Below are 24669 nucleotides of genomic sequence, written 5' to 3' on the forward strand. Positions count from 1 at the left end.
TGTACGAGGCTTTAAGCTGGATACACACCATACAAATTTCTTTTTTTCCTTTAGATTTACCAAAACCATATAATATGAGGACAAGCCTAAATTCTTTCAATTTGTATGCAATCAGGCAGGCCCTTGTACTACACAGTCGAAGGTAAATCTAAAGGAAATTGAACAACAAAAGTTGTATAATGTGTATCTAGCTTTAAAGTAAAAGCACTGCCTATATACAATGTGAATGACATTTGGATTTGCTCTGGGATCTGCTTAGCTAGTCTGTCTGCAGGTCACATGACTGGCTAGTGTAGTCAGCTGACTATTGTTGACACTGAACAGAAACATGATGCTGCGTGGAGGGAGTCGCCTTGCTGCTGGGCTCCTGCGAATCCCCTATAGCTATACACAGCTAAGCAGGCTGGTTTCCCTCTCTGCATCTCCTCAATCTGGGCTGGCAGATGACAGGCTACATATCACAGTGCATGGGCTCAGCCCCAGACAGCAGGTGACACTGAGAGCTGTAGTAGTGGATGAGCAGGATTGTCTGTTTGACTCCTGTGCCCACTATGAGGCTGACAGCTCTGGCACTGTGGATCTGGAAAGGGACGCCTCCCTCGGAGGGGACTACACAGGGGTGCTGCCTATGGGGCTGCTCTGGAGCCTGTCCCCTTCCACCATGGAGAAACCCTTCCAGAGACTGGAGAAGAGAAGTGTCATGAAATCCCCCATGATCATGGAGCTGTTAGTGCACAAGGGGCACAGCAATCCTAAAACTATACCGGGGCAGGTGGCGGCTAGGACTAAAATCCAAAGACTGTTCTATGCCCCGGGAGTGCGAAGAATAAGGCTTAGAGAAGGGGCAGTTCGGGGCAGCCTGTTTTTACCTCCAGGTAATAATATTTGTTGTCACCAACTTTTATTACTGTGTGTTGTTTGTTTGTAACCTTGAAAATGCTTCCAATTTACAAAAGTATTTAAACAGTACTGTCTGCATGCTATTTTAATGATTTTTGTGTTTAAAGCGGAGTTCCGGGCACAAAATCGATATTTTTTTTTTGTGCCCGTCCGCTTCTACACCTTCACCTGAAAAGGAATTGGATAGTTAGGTTTTTTTTTTTTTTTATTTACTCACCTTGTAATTGAAGATCGAAGATACTCACCTAGTCTTCACTTCCTCCCTCTGTGCCGAGGCTCAGTCGTCTCTTCCGGGCTTGCACTGATTTCTGGGAGCTGAACGTCATCGCTCCCAGGAATCAATGCGACGGCACCGGCCCCGCTCGTCACTTCCGGGCGACGCCGCATTCCCCTGCTAAACAGCTTCTGGGCATGCCCAGAAGCTGTGGAGGAATGCGGCGCCGCACCGGAAGTGACGAGAGGGGCCGGTGCAGGCGCATTCTGGGAGAAGAAGACGCGGAAGAAGACGCCGAAGAGGACCGCGCCGGCTTCAGCTGCCCACAAGAGAGATGGAGACGCTGTGGAAGAAATTTTATAAGTGAGTATTTCTTCTAAAAGATAAGTGCGAACTGGGACAGATCAGAGGATAGCCATTGTGGAATGTGCTAGCCCTGACTGTCCCGGGGGTATGTTTATTGAAAAATGACTTCTGTGCCCGGAACTCCGCTTTAACCACTTTACCACCGGAGGATTTTGCTGTCTTACGTCTGGGCCACTTTTTGCGATTCGGCGCTGTGCGACTTTAACTGACAATTGCGCGGTCGTGCGACGCTGTACCCAAACAAAATTTACGTCAGGATGATGCAGGCACTTGGATTGGAAAGGCTGAAACCCACTGTCTGAGTCAACAGATGCAGAAGCGGGACTCAGGAGCGAGCCTACACAGGCGCCCCCAGGGAAAGTGACATTCCATGGGGGCACCCGATCAAGACGAGGGGCCTGGAGCCGCAGCAGGGGACCCCAGAAGAGGAGGATCAGGGCTGCTCTGTGCAAAACCATTACACAGAGCAGGTAAGTATAAGCATGTTTTATTTAAAAAAAAAGGAAGGTTTACAACCACTTTAACAGTTTCAAAAAACAGTTACAGTCTATACAATATATATATATATATATATATATATATATATATATATATATATATATACTAATAAAATCCAAATATACCATTTAAAAGGCTGATACAGAGGCATTCATCAGACATTGAGGGCAGGGAGGACATTTTGTGGACATATTTGATGAAGTTGAGTTACAAGAAGTATGCCGTGAAGTTGTCTAACAGACTTTGGGTCCCTTTAAGATTTTGCCATTGATATATATGTACAGAGCTCATTTACGCTTACATTGGGCTACTTATACTATAAATAGTGTGGTATATGAGGACACAAATATAGGTATACTTATCTGTTAGTGGATGCCCTTGGGTTATCTCCCATGGGCCGGCAGGCGGGTTTGACCAACACAGACCACCCCATGCATTATGCTGTTTTGCTCTAATTTTGATTTAAGAAGTATTTCTATGATTATTAATATCTTTCTTTGTGCAAAAATCCTTGCTGGTCCTGAAGAAGCAGTTGAATCTGCTAAACGCGTAGACATTTCTGAAAGATATACAGTAATGTCTGTGACAAGTACCTCGGTATCAGCATTTTAACCACTTGCCGACCGGTCACGTTGACCGTACTGCGGCAAAGTGGCTCGTTATCGTCAAGCGCCGTAGACCTACGTCGCTGGACTCCTCCCCTTGTGGGTGGCGCGCGCGCCGCCGGAGTCTCGCTCCCGCTGTATTCAGTTACAGCGGGAGTCGGGCCAGGGGAGGAGCGGCGGTGATCACCACTGCTCTTCCCCGATCGTCGGGGAACGAGTGTGGAGATCCGCCCGCTTGTGTAAAGAAAGCGGGCGGATCTCCTAAGTGACAGGCAGGGTCAGATTGCAGGGTTCAGCATAGCTGAACCTGCGATCTGTGCCTGTGTCACACAGTCCCCTCCCCCCACACACGTTAGTAAGCACCAGGCATACATTAACCCCTTGATCACCAATAAAAGTTAACCCCTTCCCTGCCAGTGTCATTTTTACAGTAACAGTGCATATGTATAGCAATGATTACTGTAGTAATGTCACTGGTACCCCCAAAAGTGTCAAAAATGTCAGTCAAGGGTCCGATCTGTCTGCCGCAATGTCGCAGTCCCGCGCAAAAAAAATCGCAGATCACCGCCATTACTAGATAAAAAAAAAAAAAACAATAAAAATGACATAAATTTCCTGTAGTTAGTAGCTGCGATAACTTTTGCGCAAACCAATCAAAATCCGCTTATTGCGATTTCTTTTTTTTTTTTTACCAAAAATATGTTTCAGAAAACAAATTGGCCTAAAATGTTAAAAAATTTTGATTTTTTACATTTTTTGGGGGGGAATTTCATATAAAAAAATGTGAAAAATATTGTTATTTTTTCAAAATTGTCACTATTTTTTTGTTTATAGCGCAAAAAGTAAAAATCGCACAGGTGATCAAATACCACCAAAAGAAAGCTCTATTTGTGGGGGGAAAAAGGAACATAAATTTAATTTGGGTACAGCGTTGCACGACCGCGCAATTGTCCGTTAAAATAATGCAGTGCCGAATTGCAAAATATGGCCTGGTCAGGAATGGGGTAAAATCTTCCGGTCTTAAAGCGGTTAAAAATACGCTCATTGAGAATTTTTTTGTCAAAGACATGTAGCTAAATACCTTTTGGTCTAAATATATGACAAAAATTTTATATATTGGATATTTTTTAACTGTCAAAGTAGAAAAATATTGTTATTTTTTCAAAATTGTCGCTTTTTTTTTATTAACCACTTAAGCCCCAGCCCTATTTCGGACACTTTTTGTTTACAAGTTTAAATCAGTATTTTTTCCTAGAAAACTACTTAGAACCCCCAAACATTATATATATTTTTTTAGCAAAGACTCTGGAGAATAAAATGTCGGTCATTGTAATATTTTTTATCACGCGGTATTTGCGCAGCGGTCTTTAAAGCGCCACTTTTTTGGAAAATTTTTGAAAAATCACATTTCACTAATTTTAAAAAATACTAAACAGTAAAGTTAGCCCATTTTTTTTGTATATTGTGAAAGAACATGTCACGCCGAGTAAATAGATACCCAACATGTTACGGTTTAAAATTGCGCCCCCCCGTGGGATCGCGACAAACTACGGTCAATAGAGATCTCAATCTGCGACGTTTTTAAATTTATTTAATGGTTACCAGTTTTGAGTTAGAGTGTAGCTCTTTTTTTTAAATTATTGCTCACGCTCTGGCGATCGCGGCGATACCTCACATGTGTGGTTTGAACAGCGATTTCATTTGCGGCTCGACTTCCGTATACGGTTTTTTTTTGTGCGCGAGCTAACGGTGACGGGGGCGGCTAAATTTTTTTTTTTTTTCCCATTTATTTAATTAATTTTTTTAACTTTATTAAAGTTTAGAAAAAAAAAAAAAAATCTGATCACTTTTATTGCTGTCACAAGCAATGTAAACATCCCTTGTGACATCAATATGTAGTGACAGGTACACTTTATGGAGGGATCGAGGGTCTAAAAGACCCTCGACTCCTCCACTACACTTCCCTGTATGCAAAACGCCGAAAACGGCATTTTTGCATACAGCCGTTTTTCAAATTTGCCGCCTTTTGCAGCACAGTAACCCGGAAGTGACGTCATGGACGCCGCCTCCGGGTTACGTCATCGGAGACCCGATCGATGCCGTTTCCGGCATTCATCGGGACTCCATCCAGCCGGCGGACGTGCCGGCTGGGTGCTCAGGGCTCCCGGTGGAACGGGAGCCCCGGGCAAAGCCACGGAAGGCGGCGGGAGGGGGGGGGGACATCCCCTCCCGCCCCCCCGGGTACCGATCGAGCGGCTCCCGAGCCGCATCGGTCGGTACCGACGGAAAGCCAACCGTCAGCTCTAAACCACGGTACCGGGATGGTGCCTCTAGCTAGAGGCATCATCCCGGTACACTACCGCAAAGTTTACCGACGTAGACCTACGTTAGTATGCGGTAAGTGGTTAATATCGTAAAAAATGAAAATCGCACAGGTGATCAAATGCCACCAAAAGAAAGCTCTGTTTGCGGGGAAAAAAAGGACGTAAATTTCGTTTGGGTACGGCGTTGCATGACCGCACAATTGTCAGTTAAAGTCGCACAGTACCAAATCGCAAAAAGTGGCCTGGATGTAAGACAGCAAAATCCTCCGGTGGTAAAGTGGTTAAATGTTATATTTGGTTTCTAAATGTAAATTTGATTTTTTTTATATATGCTATAATTTATTGCATAGAATGGTTACCAGTGGTATATTTAAAGTCTCACTTAGCTTACTTGGTTGTATCTACATCTACATCGGGATGATACCCTGGTGGACCACATTTCCATAATAGTTGACAAAACCCCACCCCTAATACTCTGATTGTTGTGCATTATTACATGACATCATTGATTTAATAAGTTAAAAGTTACCACTTGCAGGGTGGGTAGGCTTGTGACATGGTGCTAGGCATACTTGCACATTATGGCACAATTACACTCCAGTATGTCCTTCTCCAGTGATGCAAAATCCGCAAACCCCCTTGTTGCTCTATCCATGGCAGGGATATCCCAGCCATTAATTAGTGCAGATGTGTATTACATTAAAATCAGCAATAATACCTTAAATGCCACTAGTGTAAATCCTTGTGTATATGTAGTGCAGCATCACCCAGACTGGGGGAGGGAGGGCAGTATTAGGAGCCAATGAGCTTCTACTGCAGAGCACATGTGCTGACACAGAAGGAGGTGCTGCTGGGGGTGTGTCCTTGACCAAGCTGTGCTACTATACAGGTCAAGGGCCTAATTGTGCTATCTGGCACCAAAAGGCTGCCTGAACATTTTTACAAAACTTTTGGAAGGTATAATAGTTCCCATAAACGTTTTTCAGATGTGTATTTAAGCTGTATTCATGTCTTGAGTTTAGCGTTAATTAATTTGACACATTATTCCACGTTAATGGTTCCACATTCCATTCACAGGGGAGGGATTATTTCCTGGAGTGATTGACATGTTTGGAGATGAAGGTGGTTTGGTAGAATATCGTTCCAGTCTCCTAGCCAGTCACGGATTTGCTGCTTTGGCCCTGCCATACTTGGCTTTTGAAGACCTTCCACCAGCAATGACTGAATTTCACCTAGAGTACTTTGAAGAAGCTGCCAAATTTCTATCCCAACATCCTAAGGTAAGAAAATAACAGAACTGTATTATAAACTATGACTGACATTTGAGAGTTGTCATCCCTCTGATGCAATTTATCCACTTAAGGATCGGTAGGTTTTACCCACTTAAAGCGGAGTTCAACCCAAAAGTGGAACTTCCGCTTTAAGTGTTCCTTACCCCCTGACTTGCCACATTTGGCAATGTATTTTTTTTGGGGGGGGCGGGTACCTAGATTTGACAGGTGCCCGCACCCACTTCCTTTCAGACCACCTAGGCGGCTCGAGCGGAAGTTCTCCTCTCCCCTTCCCTCCCTGCAATCTTCTGGGACACGTCACAGGTCCCAGAAGATTGCCCCTCCACTCAGGACATGCAGCACGACTCACACATGTGCAGTGCGCACCGGGCTGTGAAGCCGCAAGCTGTTGCAGCCGGGTGCCCACACTAGAGGTGCTGGCGCCCCGGGGAGAAGAAGGAAAGAACCAAGGCTCCTGCCGCCCGCATCTCTAGACCATGGGACAGGTGAGTGTGTGTTTATTAAAAGTCAGCAGCTACACTTTTGTAGCTGCTGACTTTTAATAAACACCAAAATGGGAGGAACTCCGCTTTAAGGACCAAACCATTTTTTGCTGTACCCAAACGAAATGTATGTCCTTTTCCCCCCACAAATAGAGCTTTCTTTTGGTGGTATATGATCACCTCTGCAGTTTTTATTTTTTTGCAAACGAAAAAAAGACTGAAAATTTTGAGAAAAAATTACATTTTCTACTTTTTCTTATAAAAAATATTAAAGTAGACATCCCAAGAAATTTCCTGAGAGGCATGTTGAGCCCATTGGATATTTAATTTTTTTGTCACAAGTGTGTGAAAAATGAAAATAATTTTTTTTTTTTTACCCAAAGTTGTCATTAAAATTATATATTGCTCAGTTATACCATGGGTATATGTGGAATTACACCCCAAAGTACAGAGAGAGGCATGTTGAGTATTTTGCAAATCTCGCTTTTTGTCACAAAGTTTTAAAAATGTAAAAAATAAAAAAAATGTTCCTTTTCTTTCTTAATTTTCCAAAACAAATGAGAGCAGAATACACAACATGCCTCTTAGCAAATACCTTGGGATGTCTACTTTCCGAAAAGGGGTCATTTAGGGGGGGGGGGGGGGGGTTTGTTCTATTTTGGCATTTCATGGCCTCCGAAACTGTGATAGGTAGTGAGGAGTGAAATTAACAATTTACGCCCTTAGAAAGCCTGAAGGCAGTGATTGGATTTCGGGGTCCTGTACGCAGCTAGACTGCCAAAATGTCTCACACATATTGTATCCCCGAACTCAGGAGCAGCAGCAGAATGTATTTTGGGGTGTCATTTCACATATAGCCATGGCATGTTTGAGCAATATATCATTTCCTGACAGACTCCATGGCAGCATACGTTTGGGTAGCCCCGCCTCCACTCCTACCCTATAGGACCCCACTCCCATAAATCCTTGCTCCCTTTCAGCATCCGTGTTCTTTTTTTGTCCTCCTCCTGCACCTGTTTGGTGCTGAATTCCTACAATTTCGATGCTAAATCGCTTGAAGACGCAGGGTTAATGAGGGTCGGCAGGAATTGTTTCCCCTGTAAGCCCTTGCTGCTGCGGGGTATGGGGTCGGCATGCTGAAGAGGAGCCTTAAGATACCTGACAAAGCAGGCCAAATGGCATGGCCAGTGAGCCCGGCTGCTGCGGGTGGCCTCATGTGCATTGCCCCATCGATGGATATTGCTTCCTGGTTGCTGACTTGGTATTTCCCTGGTGTCTAGCGGTAAGCTGCGCGGACAGGTAAGTGTTTTATAACCCTTATGTGTATTATATTTTACTTGCCTGGTGATCTAGCGCTTCCCTGGTGGTTTAGCGTGCGGCTCCTCGCTTCTCTGTGTACTTCCTGGTGGTCCGGGAGGTACTATGGATGCCGTGGAACGCACTGCGTTCCATTCGCGGCGTTTTCGGACGCTCTGCGCATGCGCGCGGGCTGACCGAGAACGAGGCTTGGTCCGCGCATGCGCAGTAGCGGCGATCGCCGATACTCGCGCATGCGCTGTATGCCGCGGCCGTGACGTCACGGCCGGCGCCAAATTTAAATGGATGTCAGTCCCACAGCCTATGGGACTGACTGTAGAATTGCGGCGTTTCCACATTGGTGGTCTCTGGTGACAAGGTATGTGGGTCCTCTGTATGAGGGGTCTTGGGGAGCATTACTAAGTACTTTTGCATTGGTCTTTCTAGTGTACCCCTGTCTTTCCTTATGGATACATCACCGCTCCCCTGTGACCAGCTCTCTCTTAGGAGTGCAGAGCTGGAGTAGGGGGGGGCCGGATATATACGGGTGGTCTTGTGGTTTACTCCCTTGTATGTTCCCTTACAGTTCCTCCTCTAGGTCCGAACAGCCTTTAGGCACGCGAGAAGATCGCCATGCGAAAACGCAGCAGCCTCGCTCTTCCTCCAGACATGGCTCCTCTTCCAAGTCCAGACACCGCAGTAAAGACCGGTCACCTGCTAGGTCTTCACGCCAATCCAGCGAGACAAAATGCTGGGGCTGTGGGATTCGTTTACTGAACGGAAAATCGCTATGCGACTCCTGTTATTCCCGAGCAGCGGGTAAAAGGGGAAGCTCTGACCGACAACTTGAGTCCATGGTCAAGCGCATAGTCAAGGACTCCCTGGCTGATCTTATTAGACGGCAGTCTCCAGTACCAGAACCATCCATTTCTCCTGTTAGAGAATCTTCTGGCGGACGGGTCCTTGAATCATCTGGACTTAGCCATCCCCCGATATTCGAATCTGAGAGTGATTCTGACCAAGATGTACCTAGTTTGGGTTTTTCTTTCAACCTGGTTCCACCGCTAGTGAAAGCCGTCAGAGAAACCCTGAACTGGGAAGACCCAGTGGTCTCTGCCCCCAAGCAGAGAAAATATTTCAAGCAGCTGAGCAAAGAGCGGCTATATTTTCCTTTCATCCCTGAATTAGGAGACATCATAACGGAAGAATGGAGCAAGGTGGAGAGAAAAAACTCCATGGTCTCAAAATTGGCTAAACTCTATCCATTCAAGGAAGATGAGGTCAAACACCTGGAATCTCCTCCTTTAGTGAATGCGGCTGTCATGAGGCTAGTAAAGCACGTCACTTTGCCTCTTGAAGATACGGTTTCCTTTAAGGATCCTCTCGACAGGAAAATTGACACGGATCTGAAGCGTGTCTATCTTTCTGTGGGAGCTGCTTGCAAACCAGCCCTAGCCCTGGCATCCCTGTCCAAAGCCATGGAAGTATGGGTGGACAATGTTGATGATTCTCTCAGAAGTTTCTCTGAAGAGGCAGCCAAGAATTCTCCTATCCAGGAGCTAAAACTGGCCTCAGCCTTCCTGGGGGAGGCGTCTATTGATATGATACGCCTGTTAGCACGAGGGATGCTATCATCTGTTACAGCAAAGCGTGCACTTTGGTTACGCCCTTGGTTGGCTGATCCTGCTTCTAGCAGGTATGGTGTCGCATTCCTTTTGAGGGTTCTTCCCTCTTTGGGAATAAATTAGATAGCGCCATCTCTGAGGCTACTGGTGGTAAATCGGGCTTTCTTCCCCAGGACAGGCGTCTTCTTGGTCAGAAAAGACTACCTCCTAGAAAGCAAAATACTGACCGTGCCAGGGAAGCACGTAGTTATAGGCCAGGAAGGGAGTTTGGAAGAAACTGGAAGTCCAGGCAGTCTTCCTTTCGGAAGGGCCCCAAGAGCAACACGTCTGGGGACAGAGATACCACAAAGTCCTTTTGAGATTGGGCCCGCTCAGGCCAGTCAGGTGGGAGGTCATCTCTTTCACTTCGGCGGGTCTGGGCGGCCTCAGTCTGGGATGCTTGGGTCGTCAACACGGTCTCTGCAGGTCTTTCTTGGACCTTCACCAGTATTCCCGGAAACAGATTTGTTCCTACCTCCCTTGCTCGGTCAGGCGACAAAAGAGAGGTTCTCTTATCTTACGTAGACTCGCTAGTCACTCAAGGAGCAGTGGTTCCAGTGCCAGAATCAGAAAGAAGGCTCGGAGTGTATTCCCCTCTTTTCATGGTGCGCAAGAAGAGCGGCGCCTGGAGACCAGTGATAGATCTGACACACTTGAATCGCTTCATCAAAGGAGAAAAATTCAAGATGGAGACTCTATTCTCCATTCAGCGAGCCGTTCAACCGGGAGATTGGATGGTCTCAGTAGACCTGAAGGATGCATACTTCCACGTGCCAGTGGCAACAGAGTTTCAGCAATATCTAAGATTCTCGGTCGGCCAGCGTCATCTGCAATTTGTATGTCTCCCCTTCGGGCTTTCCACGTCGCCTCGTACCTTTTCGAAGGTCTTGTTAGCGGTGGTAGCCTTGATAAGACTGAGAGAGGTCCGTCTTTATCATTACCTGGACGACCTCCTTCTTCTGGCCCAAGACAAGTCTGTTATCCTGGAACATCTAGCTCTGGTCATCTCGACTCTAGAGAGGTTCGGCTGGATCCTGAACAGAGAAAAGAGCCATCTGATTCCCACTCTGTTCCTGGTCTTTTTGGGCGCGCTGTTCAACACCAAGAACAGTACCATCTCTCTGCCAGAAGGAAAGATTCCGGTAATCAGGGACAGAGTATCTCTGGCTTTGTCGGCATCCCGTCTCATAGCCAAACAATGCCTGAGGGTAATTGGCACCATGGTGTCAACAGCCCCTATGGTGAAGTGGGCTCTCTGGAAGATGAGGCCTTTTCAGAGGTTTTCTTCAGCAGTGGAACGGAATCAGCAATTCTCAGCGAATAGTGATAACCGCAACCATGAAGAGCTGGCTTCCTTGGTGGCTACAGCTGAAGAATTTGCGCAATTGTCACTCCATAGCCCCCATATCTTGGGTGATAGTGACATCAGACGCCAGCAACACCGGCTGGGGCGGTCATTGCGGAACAGAGATGGCACAAGGGAAACACGACACATTCGGGGCAACACGACAACACGACTGCAGTAGCCTATGTGAGGAGACAAGGCGGAACTCGCAGTGCATCCCTGCTTCGGGAAGTAGAGCCAATAATGACCTGGGCTCAGGGAAATCTGGTCAATCTGTCGGCAGTTTACATACCAGGGGCTCAGAACACACAAGCGGATTTCCTCTCCAGAACACAACTCAACAACAACGAGTGGTCTCTCCACGAGGATGTGTTCAATTGGATCCTGTCCTTGGGGTTCATCCCAGAGGTGGATCTATTTGCCTCCTTCAACAACAGGAAGCTGCAGAAATTTTACTCGAGGAACAGAGATCCCAGAGCATTCGGGGTGGATGCCCTGACAGATTGCTGGAAGTTTCACAAGGCTTATGCCTTTCCCCCAGTTCCAGTCATCTTTCAATTCTTGCGGAGAGTCAAGGTGGAGCCAGTCAAAGTGGTTGCAGTAATTCCGTTTTGGCCCAACAGACCGTGGTTTCCTCTACTATTCCAGCTGAGCTACCGCGACCTAGTCCCTCTTCCTCTCAGGGAGGATCTGCTGTCCCATGGCTCCATCCTTCACCCATGCCCAGCCCGTCTGCACCTTCGGGTCTGGTTTTTGAGAGGGGAAGGCTGGAAGCATTAGGATGTCCGGAAGTAGCCATACCAACTCTTTTGAGTGCTAGAAGACAAAGCGCGAATAAAACCTATGAAAGGATTTGGGCTAGGTTTACTTCTTTCCTGGAGTCCAAAGGAAAGTCCTGGTCATCTCCTTCCGTGGAAGATATTCTATCTTTTCTCCAGTCAGGATTGGAATTGCCTCTCTCAGTGAGCGCCCTGCGAGTCCAAGTCTCAGCCATGTCTGCTTTCACAGGCATTTCCTGGGCTGCACATCCTTTGATCAGGCAATTTTTCAAAGGGGCAGTAAGGCTAAGGCCACGGAAGAAGCTGAGATTCCCCAAGTGGGACATGCCTTTGGTCCTTGATTTTCTGTCCTCAGTTGGCATGAATCCAGAAGAGCCTATATCAGTGAAATATCTCACCCTTAAGATAGTCTTTCTAGTGGCTCTGCAAAAAGGGTGTCTGAGATTCAAAGTCAGGGAACCCTTTCTGACTTTCTTCCCGGATAGGGTTGTCCTTATCCCAATGCTGGGAGCAAGGCCTAAAGTCACTTCGGTCTTTCACGAGAACCAAGAAATTGTTCTCCCTACTTTCAATTCATCGGCCGAACCTCTGGAAGTTCATCCACTGGACGTAGGCAACACGCTCAGACAGTATTTGGAAGCTACAGCCTCGTTTCGAAAGACAGATTATCTCTTTGTCCTATTGTCTGAGAAGAACAAAGGTATGCGTGCCTCTTCAAGATCAATTGCCTCCTGGATAGTAGAGGCGATTCAGTGGGCTTATAGAGAGAAGGGCTTGGTTCCTCCTAAAGCGGTGTCTGCGCATTCTACTCGTGGTGTCGCTACTTCATGGGCAGCTTCAAGACATGTCGCTCCGGATGTGGTCTGCAGAGCAGCGTCTTGGTGTCCATTCATACATTTATGTCACATTATTGTGTTGAGCCGGCGGCTCTTTCTTCTGTTGGTTTTGGTGCTCAAGTGTTATCTGTTGCAGGTGTTAATTAAAATTTATCAGCATCTGCCCACCCAATTGTGTTTTGGCGAGTTATTTCCCAAACGTATGCTGCCATGGAGTCTGTCAGGAAAACGGAAAATTTATATCAAATACTTACCGTAATTTTCCTTTCCTGATGGACTCCATGGCAGCAGGAGTCCCCTCCCAGTTCCTGAGTAGGCTAGTTACAGAACACGGATGCTGAAAGGGAGCAAGGATTTATGGGAGTGGGGTCCTATAGGGTAGGAGTGGAGGCGGGGCTACCCAAACGTATGCTGCCATGGAGTCCATCAGGAAAGGAAAATTACGGTAAGTATTTGATATAAATTTTCCGTTTTAATTGACAATTTAGTGTAAAAAAAACCCGAAAAAAATCATTTTTGTCATTTTCCCGAAACTTGTGGCAAATTATAAAATATTCCATGGACTCAACATGCCTCTCAGCAAATAGCTTGGGGTGTCTACTTTCCAAAAAGGGGTAATTTGGGGGGTGTTTGAACTGTCCTGCCATTTTATGCCCAATATTGGAAGCTTATGCCACACATCACCCACTCTTCTAACTGCTTGAAGACCAAGCCTTTTCTGACACCTTTTGTTTACATGAAAAAACTTTATTTTTAACTAGAAAATTACTTTGAACCCCCAAACATTATATATATATATATATATATATATATATATATATATATATTTTAAGCAAAGGCCCCACAGAATAAAATTGTGGGTGTTGCAATTTTTTTTCTCACATGGTATTTGTGCAGAGATTTTCCAAACAAATTTCTTTGGGAAAAAAACACTTTTTTTTTAATTTAATGCACAAATACACCATATATTGCCTAATTGTTTAGTAGAATATAAAAGATGATCTTATGCAGAGTACATTGATACCAAACATGACATGCTTTAAAATTGCGCACACCTGTGCAGCGGGGATAAACTATGTACATTTTTAAAAGCCTTTATAGGTTACCACTTTAGATTTACAGGGGAGGTCTACTACAAGAAATACTGCCCTCGATCTGAAGTTTGCGGCGATACCTCACATGCATGGTGTGATTGCTGTTTACATGTGACACGAGACCGATGCTTGCGTTTGCCTTTGCGCGCAAACACGGGGGCACAGGGGTGCTTTACATTTTTTTATTATAATTATTATTTATTTTGCTTTTTTTATCTTATTTTGACACCTTCCCTTGTACTTTTTTTAAATTTTTTTGATCATTTTTAATTTTATTTTAAATATCCCCAAATGGCATAATAATAGGTACTCTTTTTTAAAAAAAAATTGGAGTCTATTAGACTTTAGATCTCTTCTCTGCCCTTAAAGCATCTGACCACACAGAGATTGGTGTGATAAGATGCTTTCCCAATTTCCCAATGGTGCCGTTTATATCTGGCAAAACCGAAGTCATGAAATGCTCGTAGCTTCCGGTGCCTTCGACCATAGAGATGATTGGAGCCATTTTGGTCTCCAGTTAGCTCTATAGTCAGCTGACGGAACCACCAGCTGCAGTCTCGGGTTACCCCGTGGGACAGGAGAGCCAGAGAAAACAGTGGAAGGCGGTGGGAGGGGAGGGGGAGGAGTCCCCTTTCACTGCTTGTAAAAGCAGTCTAGCGGCTAATTAACTGCTAGGATTGCTTTTACATGAAATCCGACCACTGGCTGTAAAGAAACGGTACCAAGATGATGCCTAAACCTGCACGCATCATCCTGGTATGACCATTCAAAGTCCAGCGACGTACTGGTATGTTGCTGGAACTTATTGGGCATATTTAGTAAGGTTTTTTTTTTAATGCAGCCTGTGGGCTGAACGGAAAAAGAGAACCGAACAGATTCCTATACTCACATCGATTGACGTGGAGGAAGAAATCTCTGCCAGAAAGTGTGTGGTATGCCCACCATTAGATCTCCCAGCATCCACCCACTTCTAATGATGGGTATACATGCAATGTTCTTTTTTTTCGCAGAACAATTTCAGCGAAAAAAAAGAACATGACAGATTGCTCTATTCACATCGATCGATGTGGATGAAGAAATCTTTGCCAAGAAAAGTGTTAAAACATATATGGCGAAGCATAGGGGAGATCGGCCCTCTGTGTGCACCCCACCCCCTATGCTTCGCCATATATGCTCTTTTTTAACTGCAGTGGTGAAATCACCTCCTACAGCGCTGCAATCATTGATTTACGTTTATGCCGAGAGCAAACACTGCTGTTGTCAGGATAAAAAAATCAGTGCTGCAGCTGATGGGCCTACCTGCAAAGCAAACTATGGTTAACAATAAAACACAGTAACAATAAAACATTACAATATAATAGTATACAGTGCAGTAAAACAGTAGAATGGTGGTATCTGCAAAGCTAACTATGGATAACAAAAAAAACACAGTAACAATAAAACATTACATTATAATAGCATACAGTACAGTAAAACGGTAGAATGGCTGTATCTGCAAAGCAAACTATGATTAACAATGAAAAACATTACAGTATAGCAGTATGTTATAAAGTACAGTAAAACTGTAAAAACAGAAAACTAACTCAATAAAACGACCACTATTTTTGGCTGCTTTTATTTATTTATTTATCTTTTTTGTAACTTTTTTTGTAACTGTAAAAAAACTTTAAATTTTCCAGGCTAGGGTCCCTGAAAATGCAGTAGCCATCTAACATGTTTCGAGACCCTGTGTGAAAGTGCGCCTTAGACTCTGCCGTGCTGTACCTTATACTAATACTCTACTAGTGTGTGGTAGTGACGGAAACAGTCCCCGATGCAGAGACCAGGTTGGCCAGGACAGGAGGGGCAAAAAAAAAGCGGGTGTCACACCTATATCCGCGTTTCCTACAGACACGACATCTTCTTTGGGGTGCTCCTTGGGTAGAGATACCAGGGAGGACATCTGGAAAATACCTCTCATGCAGCCGACTCACTGCATCTGGATTGGGAATTTGGGCCACAGCACCTTCTGGATACAGAAGGGCTGTGATGATCTCTTCCTGGAATTTTAGGAAGGATCCACTTCTTCCTGAACCTTTGTATAGCACATAAGCGTTCAGCAGAGCCAATTGGAATAAGTATACAGACACTTTTTGTACCAGTGTCTGACCTTACGGGCAATTAAGTACAGTGCCATCAGCTGGTCGTGGAAGTCCACCCCTCGCTTGTTAAGGTTGTATTCGTGGACACAGAGGGGCTTTTCAACACCAGCCGCCGTTGTAATTTGGACTGTCGTATCTGTGTGAATGGAGGACAGAACGAAAACATTCCGTGTGTCCCTCCACTTCACTGCAAGCAATTTATTACACTTCAAACAGGCTCTCACCCCTCGTCTAATTTGGCAATCTACAACCCGTGTGGGGAAGCCCTGGCGATTAGGTTGCAAGGTGCCACATGCGCCAATTCCAGAATCAAAAAGGTGACTAAAAAGTGGCATGCTTGTGTAATATTTGTCCACGTATAAATGGTACCCTTTTCTGAATAACGGTGACACCAACCCCCAAACAATCTTGCCGCTGCTCCCTATGTAGTCTGGTCAGTCGGTGGGCTCCACATTCCTATCTTTTCCCTCGTAAATCCGGAAACTACATGTATAGCATGTTGCCCTGTCACAGAGCTTATACATCTTGACCCCATATATGGCATGCTTGTTGGGGAGAAACTGTTTGAAAACAAGGTGGCCAGAAAATTTAATCAGGGACTCATCAACGCAGACAGCTTATTGGGGCATTTACAAGGCTGAAAAGTTTTGGTTGAAGTGATTTACGAGGGGCCGAATTTTGTGGAGTCAGTCATATCCAGGGTCACCCCAAGGACAACAGAGTTGATTGTCATTGAAATGCATGAACTGCAAGATTTGCTCGTATCTAGTCCTGGTCATGGCAGCAGAGAAAACATGCATGAATTGGGTCAGTGGACCAATATGACCGCAACTCACTTTTTTTAGTAATGCCCATGATGAGGGATAGGCCCAGAAAGGTTCTAAATTCAGAAACAGTGATACGTTTCCATGCAAATTCTATGGCAAGGGTCAAATTTGGAATTGATCTAAATGAATTGATATAAATTGCTTTGGCCCACAACAGATCTGTACATATCTTCCATGAAAAACGGCTCCTAAAAACCAAGGGGAGTAAAATCCTGCTGTTTCCACCTGAATTAGCTGGAACTGAAAAGGGCTCCAAGGGAGGAGATTGCATAATTTCCTGTGCCTGTGTTTACATTACACAGGCACAGGAGGTTCTGCCATTGGTCAGAACCTATCACCAGGTCCAGGCCATAAATAATTGGCCTGGACCTTATGACTGATCAGTTCTAAACCGAATCAGATTATCGCGGGGACGTCGGGCGCACACCCCCTACCTCCACGCGCGGCCGACGTACAGGTATGCCGATTCGCACAGCCGAGCCACCTTGCCGCAGTAAAACTGAGGCAGGTGGTCGGCAACTGGTTAAAGAGGCTCTTATAAACATACTGTAATAAAGAAGGGGTAGGCAACCTTTCAGAGGTTAAAATCTACCTGGACAACATGAAATCAAAGATCCCCATCTTGGGAGGGGGGAGGGGGACTGTCAAGCCCCCAACAAAAAGATGGAATGAAGAACGCATAGTGTGTCACAATAGTGTTGTCTGTCCCCCTTTACATCACTCCCCCCCCCCCCACAGTAGTACCCTATGCCCCCCTTCACATCACCTCCCACAGTAGTGTCCTCTGCCCTTCCCCTTGACAGTAGTGTCCTCTGCCCCCCTTCACATCATCCTCTCCACAGTAATGTACTCTGCCACCCACACATTAGTGTCCTTTGCCCCCCCCCCCCAGTAATGTCCTCTGCCCACAGTAGTGTCCTCTGCCCCCCTTCACATCACCCCCTCCCCCACTGTAGTGTCCTCTGCCTCTGCCATACCAGTGTCCTCTGCCTCCTTCACCCCCCCCCCCCACTGTAGTGTCCTCTGCCCCTGCCATAGCAGTGTCATCTGCCTTCCTTCACATCACCCCCACACTGTAGTGTCCTCTGCCCCTCCCTGCTACAGCAGTGTCCCCTGCCCCCTTCATATCATCCCCTCACTATAGTGTCCTCTGCCCACTTCACATCACCCTCCCCTCCCCAAAGCAGTGTGTAACAGAACCGAGACCCACACTGTACTTGTGGACTTCCGTCAGTATACGGCTTCCTACAGTCTTGAACATACATACCAGATTTTTCCAGCCGCCCTACATACAAAGCTAGCCAACAGCTTAGCTTGTACTGGAATCTTACCAATTGTTGCAGGCAGAGGTCAGCAGTGCTATGCCTGGATGCCCGCTCTTCTGCTGTAGGCTCACTGGGATGTTCCTCCTCAGCAGAAAAGTCTATTAAATCCCCAGCCTCTGGAATTGCTGAAAGTCCAGGGCATGGGTTGGTGGCACTTGGACCCAGTGTCAACACTTTGGTGGATGATTTATCACCCATATCATCCTCCGATGCAAAGTCAATTAAATCTGTGATCCGTGTTTGGGGAATGAAGATGGCTTCCTATTCTTCCATACCTTTATGCAGTGGCTGGACAGACACATTCCTCTATCCAAGCTCGTCCTGTGCAGAAACAGGTTTGTCAAGGTGAATCAGCACTTGCTGAATCCGCAATAAGACCTCCGCATCCAAGACCGTGGGTGCAGGTGAGCAAAGCACACTATTACTGTGCCACATTGTCGATTCTTCAGTTATGATTTCTGGATATTCCCAGGCAAGGGCAGCCCAGGCCCGGCACTAAGCAGACTCTAGCAGCCATCTGTAGGCGATTTCAAGCTCTCATTCCTGAACGGCCGAAAACTCCAAATCTTCCAGTGCCCAGAACACTTCCGAGATGTTCAGGATCTCTTCTCTGTAATCCTCAATTTCTTCTAACCGCCACTCCAAATCGCTCCCAAAGTCAGGGTCCTTGGACAGCCTCTCTAATAACAGCCCTGGGCCACCATAGCAAAAGCCTTCCATTGGGCTGTCGTCCGCTGTCCATGGGCACACTTGGGTTACATACCAGCGGAGAGCTCTGTAGCCCTCGTCCAACCGCATCTCCACCTGGACCAGCCTGCTTAACTCAGCTTTCCATTCCTGGTGCAGTTGTCTCCTCAAAAACACAATTCGATTTTCGTACTGCGACCAGTACCTTTCCTGGAAGGAGGGGAGGATTTTTCCCTGGTGTCGCTGCTCACGGGATAGTGCTTCCTCCCAGAGTTCCAAGCAGATTGAATCATGCCATCCTGGCAGGACCTTCTTTGACACTGGTCCCCTGTAATGTATCCCCATCTCTCTCGCAAACCTCCTTCCGAATTCCTCTTCCATGGTGGCTGATATCTGTACCTCTCCTATTCTGCTCCCCAGACCTTGGATCCCAGTGGAGGTTTGGATGTCCCAGACTGCAGGAAATATCCCACCTCTTACCACCAGTGTAACGGAACCGAGACCCACACTGTACTTGTGGACTTCCGTCAGTATATGGCTTCCTACAGTCTTGAATATATATATATAGCAGATTTTCCCAAACGCCCTACATACAAAGCTAGCCAACAACTTAGCTTGTACTGGAATCTTCTCCTTTATCGAACAGTCACACAGAATTTATATACAGCATGGACCTCCCCCTCCTGATCAGAATACCCCATCAGGTCAGGGTTGCCTGATTACATTATCATATGCAGATGAAATTGTATACAGAAATATAATTAACATATCTAAAGAACAACCAACACAAACAGTATACTATTTCCACTCAGCAACTAACAGATGACAATGATTCAATCAACCTGAGCCAATTAACTAGCAGACTTTCCATCCTTGAGCTCCTGAAATACAATACACATTACCTCAATACCCAAATAATAGGGAATGTCTCTGACATTGAAGGACATGGAACAGAAGCCAATGTGATTAGCTCTTTCAATGAACATGTTCAGAATCAAACAGGAATAGTCCTCACATATATCTCGAGATACATGGCTGACAAATATTACTGTCCCACTTGAAGCAATCCAAACCATAAAGTATCTGTCTTTCACTCCCAGTGACGGTGAGTACCATCACACCTTGTAACTACAGGCCTATCAGCCTAACATCAATAGTATGTAAACTATTTGAGGGGATGATAAGGGACTATATTCAAGAATTTGCTGATGAAAACAGTACCATCATACAGTGTACTCTGGCCCCTATAGCAGTTTGCTTTGCCCCCCCCCCCCCCACAGTAGTTTCCTCTGTCCCCCCTCAGTAGTGTCCTTTGCCCCTTCACAAACACACAGCTATGTGTTGGTATCACTGTCCTACATGACAGCGTGTGTACAGCAGAGCAAGAGGCAGCACAGTAATGGAAGGAGGGTGGTAGCGGGAGCTGCCAGAGTTAACTTTTCATATTAACAAACTGATGATTCAATGCTAGGACCGCCCTGGCATCTTAGCAACCAATTACCTGCTGGTTAACTTGAAAGGTTAACTGAGGCAGCTTCTGGTCCAGCCCTCTGTCCATTACTGTGCTGCCTCCCGCTCTCCGCTGTGCTGTGAAGATGAGATCAGGAGGCAGCAGAGGGGAAGGATTGGCAAGGCAAGCAATGTTCACAATTGGTCGATCGGTAGATCACAATCCCCCGGTATAAAGGAAAGGTCAAATTACCATCCTCTGGATCAAATGCAGTAAGGTATAAGTTACATTTAAAAAACATATATCTATTTGTAAAGGCAAGTTGAACGTTTTTGGTCAATTTATTTTTTTTACATTTACACATTTTTAAATGATTTTATTTTTTTTAATTATTTTTTTTATTGTTTTAAAATTTTTATTTTACAATAAATATTTTAAACACCCATAGCATTGGTTTTGCAGAGCATTCTGAATTTTGTAATTTAATTTTCTTAGGGCCTAGTCTGAATAGAACAGGTAGGCAGAAGGAGGTAAAGCGTGTCTCTGGCTCATTTAACTATATAGTATGTGTAATTTGAGTTTTAGTTATTCAGCTCAAAAACAACAGGCTTTTATAAGCAAAGCATTTAACCACTTTACCGCTAAGTACTGTAATAGTACTGCGGCAAAGTGGCTTGTTCCCGTCTGACGACGTAGACCTACGTCGTCAGACTCCTCCCCTGTAGGCGGCGCTCCCGCTGTTTTCATTCACAGCGGGAGTCGGGCCAGGGGAGGAGCAGCGGCGATCGCCGCTGCTCTGCCCCGATCGTCGGGGATCTAGTGTGGAGATCCGCCCGCCTGTGTAAACACAAGCGGGCGGATCTCCTCAGTGACAGGGAGTGACAGATCGGACTGTTCAGCATAGCTGGACATCCGATCTGTCCCTGTCTCACAAAGTCACCCCCCCCCCCCACACGTCAGTAAGCACCAGGCATACATTAACCCCTCCCTCTCCAATAAAGTTAACCCCTTCCCTGCCAGTGTCATTTTTACAGTAACAGTGCATATGTATAGCACTGATTACTGCAGTAATGTCACTGGTACCCCCAAAAGTGTCAAAAATGTCAGTCAAGGGTCCGATCTGTCGCAATGTCGCAGTCCCGAAAAAAAAATCGCAGATCGCCGCCATTACGCGTTAAAAAAACAAAAACACCAAAAATGACAAAAATCTTTCCCTTTGTTAGTAAACGCAATAACTTTTGCACAAACCAATCAAAATACGCTTATTGCGATTTTTTTTACCAAACATAGGTAGCAGAAAACAAATTGGCCAAAAATTTAAAAAAAAATTGGTTTTTACATCTTTTTTGGGGGGAATTTCATATAAAAAAATGTGAAAAATATTGTTATTTTCTCAAAATAAACGCTCTTTTTTTGTTTATAGCACAAAAAGTAAAAATCGCACAGGTGATCAAACACCAAAAGAAAGCTCTGTTTGTGGGAAAAAAAGGACGTAAATTTCGTTTGGGTACGGCGTCGCACGACCGCGCAATTGTCAGTTAAAGTCGCACAGCGCCGAATCGCAAAAAGTGGCCCAGACGTAAGACAGCAAAATGCTCTAGTGGTAAAGTGGTTAAGGTGTATGTTGGGGGAAAAAAATAGAAAAAAGTTGACAATAATATTGTAGTCCCAATATAAGAACTAGCAGGGTTAATAGTTGTGCTTGAGATAACTTCAAGACTTGTCTGAATTTCTGACATAATAGGTATTTTTTTTTTGTACTTATCGAGCAGTTTGTATTTCTAACAGGCCCAAAGAAAGCAAATAGGTTCAAAGTTTGGGTTTACATACGTTTTAAGCGCAGTGCCTTGTAAACATGTGAAAAGGATTCTAGAGGTCCAACTTCTATAAATACCTGACTAAACATATTTATAGTTTTAATTATGTATATGTACTGTGTGTATCACTGTACGTTATTTGTTAATTTATGTAAGTATATTAATCAACTATTGGGGTTATGTTCTCATTTCCTTTCCATTTGCTTTTTTCTGTTTTCGGAAGGTTCGAGGTCCTGGAGTCGGTGTAATAGGAACTGGCAAAGGAGCAGATCTTGCACTTTCCATGATTACGTTCCTACCCCAAGTGGTCGCAGCAGTAAGCATCTCTGGCTGTTGTGCCAATACCGCTGCCAGCTTATCTTACAAGGATTTCACCATCCCAGGCTTGACATACAACATGAGTCGGGTGCAAGTGTCTGAAACGGCAGTGTTTGATGTGTCTGAAGCTCTGGATGATCCTCTTGATCCTGCTAACAGTCAGTGCCTCATCCCAGTAGAGAAAGCCAATGGCTCATTTATGTTCGTTGTAGGTGAAAATGACTTAAACTGGAAAAGTTCTGTCTATGCTCAGGCAGCCATAGATCGCCTTCAGCCACATAACAAAAATAACTTCACCCTGCTAACATATCCTGGAGCTGGCCATAGAATTGACCCTCCGTGCTCTCCATTCTGCCTGGCAGCAGTTGACCGGGTCTTGGGTGTGCCAATTCTAGGAGGCGGGGAACTTAAAGCTCACTGCCAGGCTCAGGAAGATTCCTGGCAGAAGATCCAAGACTTTTTTCACTTTCACCTAAGATGAAAAAAAGAGAAAAGACAATAAATGAGTAAAAATGTTGAATGCCATTGGAAGTGGCCGATATATAAGGGCGTGCCAAAGCCTTTGGAGTGGGTTGTGATTTGACTGATTCTAATATTTGCACTATGACTCACAATAAGACTCTGTATTTGAATGTTCTGCCTATACAGACAAACTTACTAATAATCCAATTTTTGTTAAAATTGTATGAAGATTTGAAACATTTCACCACACACAACGTTAAAAAGATACGTTAATCCAACCATGATTAAAGTTGATCTTTAGGGATGATCTACATTTTTTATTAAACAAAAATCTACTTAAAAGACACAATTGTCAAGACAAGGAATATCTGGACGGCTGCACTCCAACAATCCACTTTATTCGGTTTAAACATTAAAACCAGATGGAACAAGTAGATTGGGGGACAAGCAGGTAGACGTGTTTTGCGATAAAGTCAGCGCTTAACCATTGGTAATGATTGAGCGCTGACTTTAGTACTAAACACGTCTACCTGCTTGTCGCCCACTGTACTTGTTCCATCTGTCATTTGGTTTTACTTTTATATTGAATAAAGTGAATTGTTGGAGTGCGGCCATCCGGTTCTTCCTTGTCTTCTATCGTGCAGCATGTGTGCTGGGCTGTCGCCTGACTTAAGGAGTTGTGAACAGATCATTAGAGGCTACTCACCTAGAACAGCGATGCAGATTGTTGAGGTTTTCAAAAGACACAATTACTTGTCTAAAACTCCAGTTACATGAAAAGGTGGGTCCTAGGTCATCTTTCTTCATCTCTGTAGTGTGGGGGGGATCCAGTCTTCAGTGTCCACATATCCTGGGCAACGTGGATGCTACACATTTGCTGTAGGAAGAGTCAAACTCCTGGTCCTAAAACCTTAAGGAGGGAAGTTGCATTATAAGTGGGCATAAATCTAGTGGGCTGAACCAACAAAAACAATGGAGAGCAGCATCTGACCACTGATTGCCACTATTGCAAAAAGCAGACCTGGGTGGACACAAGACTAGTTGGCTGCACCAGCAGAGAAAATTACATAGTTACATAGTTACATAGTTAGTAAGGTTGAAAAAAGACATCAGTCCATCCAGTTCAACCTATGCATCCAGTTCAACCTATGAATGCGTGTGTGTGTTTGCTTTTAATCGTACATTGTATACCCCTGTATGTTGTGGTCTTTAAGGTGTCCATCTACTAGTTTTTTGAAACTATCGATACTCCCTGCTGATACGACTGCTTGTGGAAGAGAATTCCACATCCTTACTGCTCTTACAGTGAAGAACCCCTTACGCACTTTAAGGTTAAACCGCCTTTCCTCTAGTTTTAGTGAGTGGCCACGTGTCTTATTGTACCTCCTTTCTCTGAATAGTTTGTTCCTTATGCTCGGGTCACCAGTACAGTATTTGTACATTGATATCATATCCCCCCTCAATCGTCTTTTCTCCAGAGAGAAAAGGTTCAGTGCTTGTAGTCTTTCCTCATAGCTGATGTCCTCCATTCCCCTAATTATTTTTGTTGCCCTTCTCTGGACTTTCTCCAGTTCCAGCACATCCTTCCTGAGGACCGGTGCCCAGAACTGGACAGCATACTCCAGATGTGGCCGGACCAGAGTCTTGTAGAGTGGGAGAATAATCTCTTTATTTCTGGAGTGAATCCCCTTTTTTATACATCCCAGTATTCTGTTGGCTTTGCTTGCGGCGGCTTGGCATTGCATGCCACTGCCAAGCTTGTTGTCTACCAGTACCCCCAAGTCCTTTTCCATCCTAGACTCACCCAGAGGTTCCCCCCCTAGTGAGTAGCTTGCTTTCTGGTTTCTGGCACCCAGGTGCATTACTTTACATTTTTCAACATTAAACCTCATCTGCCATGTAGTTGCCCACCCCGTTATTTTGTTCAGGTCTGCTTGCAAGGTTTCC

At 45.1% G+C, this 24669-nt stretch overlaps 1 protein-coding gene across 1 annotated transcript; it reads left to right on the top strand.

Moving 5' to 3' along the window:
* The first annotated feature begins 295 nt into the window (after window positions 1–295).
* On the top strand, window positions 296–22878 carry LOC309569551 (acyl-coenzyme A thioesterase 1-like). The gene is made up of 3 exons (XM_082275425.1): window positions 296–875; window positions 5985–6187; window positions 22166–22878. The coding sequence occupies exons 1-3, from the start codon at window positions 329–331 to the stop codon at window positions 22739–22741; spliced, it is 1326 nt and encodes a 441-aa protein (XP_082131551.1). The 5' UTR covers window positions 296–328; the 3' UTR covers window positions 22742–22878.
* Window positions 22879–24669: the final 1791 nt, after the last annotated feature.

The sequence above is a fragment of the Pelophylax lessonae genome (genome assembly GCF_965119305.1).
Source record: "Pelophylax lessonae genome assembly, chromosome: 13".
Classification (NCBI taxonomy): Eukaryota; Metazoa; Chordata; class Amphibia; order Anura; family Ranidae; genus Pelophylax; species Pelophylax lessonae.

Excerpts from the sequence above, each read along its gene's own strand:
- LOC309569551 (XM_082275425.1), top strand. The coding sequence starts at position 329 with ATGATGCTGCGTGGAGGGAGTCGCCTTGCTGCTGGGCTCCTGCGAATC. Across the intron at positions 876-5,984 it reads CAGCCTGTTTTTACCTCCAG|GGGAGGGATTATTTCCTGGA; the intron begins GTAATAATATTT and ends TTCCATTCACAG. Across the intron at positions 6,188-22,165 it reads TTCTATCCCAACATCCTAAG|GTTCGAGGTCCTGGAGTCGG; the intron begins GTAAGAAAATAA and ends TGTTTTCGGAAG.